General features: G+C 46.5%; 1 protein-coding gene across 1 annotated transcript; it reads right to left on the reverse strand.

Annotated features, from left to right (window-relative positions):
- Nucleotides 1–452: 452 nt before the first annotated feature.
- LOC148010153 (cytochrome P450 78A4-like) lies at nt 453–3,283 on the reverse strand. Its single transcript, XM_087672648.1, has 2 exons — nt 1,817–3,283; nt 453–1,426 (listed from the first exon to the last, which is right to left on the reverse strand). The coding sequence occupies exons 1-2, from the start codon at nt 2,873–2,875 to the stop codon at nt 797–799; spliced, it is 1,689 nt and encodes a 562-aa protein (XP_087528774.1). The 5' UTR covers nt 2,876–3,283; the 3' UTR covers nt 453–796.
- Between the last annotated feature and the right edge of the window lie 2,820 nt (nt 3,284–6,103).

Here is a 6,103-nt window from a genome sequence, read left to right on the forward strand (position 1 = left end):
GTTGCCTTGCCAAAGTAGGCGAGTTTTGTTAATCCGTTCCGTTTGAGAAAGAGAATGCAAATACTCTTCTTGTGATGCCCCAAAACAACCTTAGATACACCGATCCTTTCTACATTTCACACCTGTCAACCATGGCTATCAAAAGATGACCATCAAGCCGCAAGCGTCTAATTAATCTGTAGACTCGGCTCCCGAGGGCACAAAAGGGATAAACTACCAACTAGCGAGAGAGTTATGAACACCTTGAAGCATGAATAAACATGATCTGTCGTGGGCACGCAAAGATTACTTTCCCAGGTTATACCGCGCCCAGAGCACTTACTATTAATACTAAAATTGTTGTTCATGTGTTAGAAGGTAGCAAGGGTAGCTCCCCGCGACATCGTCATCGACTGAGAACCATCTACTATTGGCAAAGATTGAGCTCAAGAAACCCTTCAAAAGCAAACAGGATGTATATCTATATACATCATATAAGCCTCGATCCGAAAACCGTTACAAAATGTTGCAAGATTGATGTTACAAAATGTTGCAAGGTTGATGCAAAACGTGCACTTCCACATTTCGAACGTGCAATGAAGCAACCTTGGTAGTATCTGCTAACTGTGAAGCCCTAAAGGAAGGGCTGATCGTAGTAATATAAAACCTTTCACTGGACAATCATCCGTCCCAAGGCTTAAATTTCCCCGCCCTGGACCGTCGTTGTTTCGTGCATAAGTAATTAGAGGCATATAGCTCGATGTTAGACTGCTATCATAACATGGATGCACGTACTGATCCAGGCATGGATGTAGGCTTAGAAGTCAAGAGGGATCCTTCTCGCTGCTGCTGCTACTAAGGGAGTCTTCATCTCACATGACAATTTCAAAACTTCATCTAGTTGAATAGGGTTTGAGCTGATGGCCGACCATTCGAAATGATGGAACATGCGTGCCACCCACAGATGCACAGTTGCTTGGCCCAACACTCTACCTGGACATACCCGCCTGCCTGCACCGAACGGTGCAAGCCTCAGATCACTGCCCCTCACATCCACATCCACCCCACCATCCTCGCCTGCCATAAACCTCTCCGGCTTGAATGCAAGCGGGTCCTCCCAAATGCATGGATCGTGCGTTATCGCCCACATGTTCACCATTGCAGTTGTACCCGCAGGAATATCATGCCCATCAACCGTCGTATCATGGATTGCCAGCCGCGCCCAGGACAGAAGAGGCCCCGGTGGATGTGTCCTGAGAGTCTCCTTCACGACAGCTTGCAGGTACTTGAGGTTGGAGATATCTGCATCTACCACTGTGCGGCCTTGGCCAACCACATTGTCGAGCTCTGCATGCAGCCTTCTTTGAACGCGAGGATTGAGAATCACTTCAGCCATAACCCATTCGGTCAGAATAGCCACAGTATCTGTGCCTCTGAACACCATCTCCTGCAGTTTGCAATTTCAAGGTTCACTTCACGCACAGAATGAGCTCAAAGAACCACAGGAGCGACGGGAATTTACAGTGACATCAATTCTCTTTCAAAAACGAAGACACCAGGCCTAGATTATAATAGTTTGAAGACTCTTCACACACTGTGCATGGCAGACGTCAGGATAAATCTGCGTTAGGACAACGGCAAATAGATAAAAAGGCTCAGCTACATTCCACGCAGTATCGTGCGTCCTAATAGCTGACACGCACTCGCTACATGCATGTAATGGAAAGAACAAGCCAGGTCGTCGAGGAAATGGGAGATTTAAGAGTCCCGCAGAATCGGGACGATTAAACTTTCCAAGATACAAGACAATTTGCAATCCTTAGATAAAGAAACTCACCCAAAGAACAGAGACCATGTCAGGATCCTGAAGCTTTTCGCCTCCGTCGAGAGACAGCAAGGCGTTTAAGAAATCATCGGCCGCAGGCAGGCCGCCGTCGATGTCACGGCGACGTTCATCGATGAGGCTCTGGACGAACTCCCGGACCTTGGGGACGAGGCAGGCGGCACGCTTCTCGAGGCGGCGGAAGCGGCCGAAGGCTCTGAGAAAAGGCAGGTGATCGGCCCAGTTGAAAGATCCGAGGAGGTCATATCCTTCGGTCACCATGGCAGCCAACGCGGCTGCGTCACCGGAGCCGAAGTCGTACCGGCGGCCGAAGACGGAGTGCATGATGATGTTGAGGGAGGCGTGCTGGAGGAAGGGACGGAGGCGGACTGCAGGGGCTTCATGATCATCACGGCCAATATTGCTGGATATCATAGAACGGAGCATGAGAGAGGTCTCTAGCTGGCGGGCGGGCGCGTGAGACTCCAAGCGGCGCGGGGAGAAGAGGTGGGTGGCCGCCAGCCGACGCAGGGAGCGCCAGTAGAGGCCGTAGGGCGCGAAGCCCATCGCCCGGTGGAACTGCAGGAGCTCCGCGGCCTGCTTCAAGGGCCGATCCGCGAACGCCGAGCCGCACAACAGCTCCCGGGCGCTCTCCGGCCGGCTCGCTACCACCACCCTGCTACCCCCCGCGCTCATCGCCATCAGCCTCTGCGCCCCGGCCTCCGCCGACGCGACCGCCAGGTGCCGGTGCGCCAGCCCCCGCATGCTCAGCATGCTTCCTATCAACGGCCACCCTGAGGGACCCGGTATGGTCCTCGGAACCTCCGGCTGCTTCTGCCCCGCCCACGCCACACCTCCGGGGCCCACCCACCGCGCAAGGTAATCTACCGCGCCCACCACCATCGCCACCATCAGCACCGTTGCTGCCACCTCAGCCACGCTACTGGTTCTTATCATTGCCAGGCCTGCTAACGGCCATGCAGCCTCGCTCTGCAGCATCATTGATACTACCACATACCACCAGCGAGATCCGCCATCCATCCAGGCGGACGTACCTTCAGCAGACGACCCCATCTTAAGTAGCTAACCGCGCCTCGTGGTCTATGTTTCTTATACTGACGAATCAAAGGAGAAGTCGCACTCGAGCTTTACTAGCAACTGAATTGGAACTGTTCAGAAGCTGTGTGCCTTTTATACCGAACACGCGCTACTCTTGGGGAGTAGCGCCCCTCTGGTAGCCAAAAGCTAGGGTTGAGATTTAAATTAAAAAACGCCCCTCGGACAAGATCGTTCTGCCAATGATGATGGATCCTCAACACAGCAGACAAGAAGGAACAGCAATGATTTGGACCAAAGCGTGTGTAGAGCGGCTTGAGGCAATCATAAGCTCGCAGATTACCAGGCTCCAGCAGTTGCTGCCTCTCCGCCGTGGTAGCTATATGTCTAATCGACGGCAACAGCGTCCGATCCGAACGCAGCTCTCACGCGAGAGGCAGCAAATGCATGCAACTCTCGGCTCTTCCTCGATCATAGCCTGCGATCAATACCAACACTCATTCGCTTCTACTACTTGAAATTTGAAAACCAATAAATTTACGAAGGTTGATTCATAGAACACGTAACTAACAATATGTGGCGTACGACTTGGGCTCGCTGTTGGCTGCCATACTGATCGCGCCATCATAACCTAATATATAAATCATTGATCCTGATTCCGGATCTCTCCCTTCCTTACGCGTGTATTATCACAATCACCTGCTTTTCCCCTGGTAAATACGGTTTTTCGTGCAACGATTAATTAGCCTTGATTGAAATTCAATTAATCAAGTTGGGCGCCGGCCTCGTATGTGCGTGCGTTAAATACATTTCCAGTTTGCAAAAATTTGTACATATACAGCCAACAAAACAGATACGTTTGGCAGCTGGCTGTTCTCTCTCTCTCTCTCAGATCTCTCTCTCTCTCTCTCTCTCTTATTATCTTTTATTTAATGCCGCCACCCTCAATTAATGCTTCCATTATTCCAAACGTCCCGCCGGCAGAGAATATCCATCGCGGGAGAGATCAGAGAGCTCTTTAATATTTCATTCCTTCCTTTCTCAGTTCTCCTCTCATTCGTCGTCTTATTACTTAATGATCGAACCCTGGGACGGATACGATTGAAAGCCTCTAACCAGTAAGGCGCATGTACATTTACCCTAAGATTGTATTGTAATTTGTAATGCCAACCAACTCTAGTTTGTGATACAGCCTGCGTCCATGGTCAGAGGCAGGCGCCCGTGTGCTCTGCCCACCCATAGAATGGATTATAATTCATGGGATTCGGGACGACAACCTGGGGCTCAATGCCAAGCGACCTTGTAGAAGGCTGCCCTTCTCACGACACAATGAACCTTCTAAAGCTCTACCAAGAACGCCAATGAGATCTTGGGATCATGCTATGTAAGCCACTTCACAAGATTGCAAAATGCTATGTGGCACACGTGTGTGTGTATAGAGAGAGAGAGAGAGAGAGAGAGAGAGAGAGAGAGAGAGAGGTGCCTTGGTACCAAACCCCATTTGATCTTACTCCTTTGATTGTGAAACCTTAGTCATCATTTCGAAGTAACCTTGCATTCGTAGGGACATAAGATATGCGGAGAAACTGTTCTACCAATGTAATTAATCAGAGGGAGAGAGGAAGGCCCTTTGTTGCCCCATTTTGTCAAAGAAGCACACTCATTGCACTTTGTGGACTCGTTACTACCATGCAATCCCTTCAATTTTAAGAGCAAAGAAGAGTAATTAGCAACACAAATTTGTGGAGAGAGCAACACCAACATTGTGGAGGGTGTGTAGCTCATAGCTTGTAGGTTAATGACTACATATAGGTGGATTAGTGGTTGTGTTGATGTTGCTAATAGCGCTAGCAATACATCTCAAAGATGTGGTGGTAGTGGCCTAAAGTATGGGCCAATTGTTCCCTCTAGTTTGACCTCTTAGAGAGGAACAGAGAGGATTTTGAGCTCCTTCAAAAGGTGCATGTGGCATTACAAGATGAAGAAATAGGTACACTACTCTCAAAAGATAATTGGTAACTCAACCTTTGCAAATCCATAGAAAAGGGATAACATGGATGTCAATTATTAATGTATAGATGCACACCATGAAGAAATAAGAACAAGAAACACGCAAAAATTAACAACCATAAGAGAAGAAATATATAAAAGGTACATGCTTCATTCCTCGTGAATAAAAAACCACACATATAACATCTCTCACAAGACTTCACATGCATAACTTCCACTATTAACCAATCTTAGTAACTTTTAAAAACAACAGTTCTAGTTCTAGTAACTATTAGAACTAGGAGTTGCTAAAATAGTATCTTTCAACAAGAGTGCAAAAATGTAGCAATCAAAGCTAGGGAGAAGGTAGAAAGGCATACAAGAAACTCAACTACTAGTAATCATATTTACTAACAATAGAAATTTCTTATAGTAATTGAAGTCTATTAAAATGATAAAGAAGTTGTTAAAAGCACCATGCTCTACAAAAAGGATTATTTTTGGAGAGCCCCTTTTGTATTATCTTCTTCTCCTACTTCTCTACACATAGCTTAAGAGAGAGAGCTTGAGAGAAGGGTAGAGAGCCTAAGAAATTAAGAGTGAGTGAGAGAAAAACCCATCGTCATCATTCTTACTTTCCTTTCTTCTTCTTCTTCTTCTTCTCTTGCGGTCATGGGAGAAAGAAAGAATAAATCACAAGGACAAGTAAAGATAGAAAGAGCTTCCATTATGTGTGTACCTTGGATCAATTCAAGTTTAGAATTCAAAATATAATGAAAAAAGATAGGTAATAGTTAGCATTTCTTGTTTTATCTTACTTTTCCTTGATTACATGCATTCATGGCACAATGAGTGAAGTAGGTATGATATAGAGAGTGAGAGTGGGAAATAGAGCTGTTTGTCTGAGAGACAAATGTGTATAGAGAAAGTGATGCTCTTGAAATAATAAGATTATTCTACTAACATCTAGCCCATAGAGCAAACAATTTGTTCTATTGCGATGACCGATGGAAATCATTTATTTGATAATGCCCTATTTCTTATCGTAATTGGAGGACTAAAAAGCAATTGCTGCTTTGAGGTAACTAGTCTTGATCCACTCTCCTTTCAAGAAGTGATAATATGCAAACCCCATCTTGTGAGAATAGTAATGACACCAAATCATGAGCAATCTATCTAATAGAATAGGTGTCGTAGGGAATTGACTAGAGAAGAAAAATCTATAGAAGTCTATTAACACATTTACATCCTAAATAT

The sequence above is a fragment of the Lygodium microphyllum genome, chromosome 30, assembly GCF_053477565.2.
Source record: "Lygodium microphyllum isolate KBCC chromosome 30, Lygodium_microphyllum_v1.1.10, whole genome shotgun sequence".
Classification (NCBI taxonomy): Eukaryota; Viridiplantae; Streptophyta; class Polypodiopsida; order Schizaeales; family Lygodiaceae; genus Lygodium; species Lygodium microphyllum.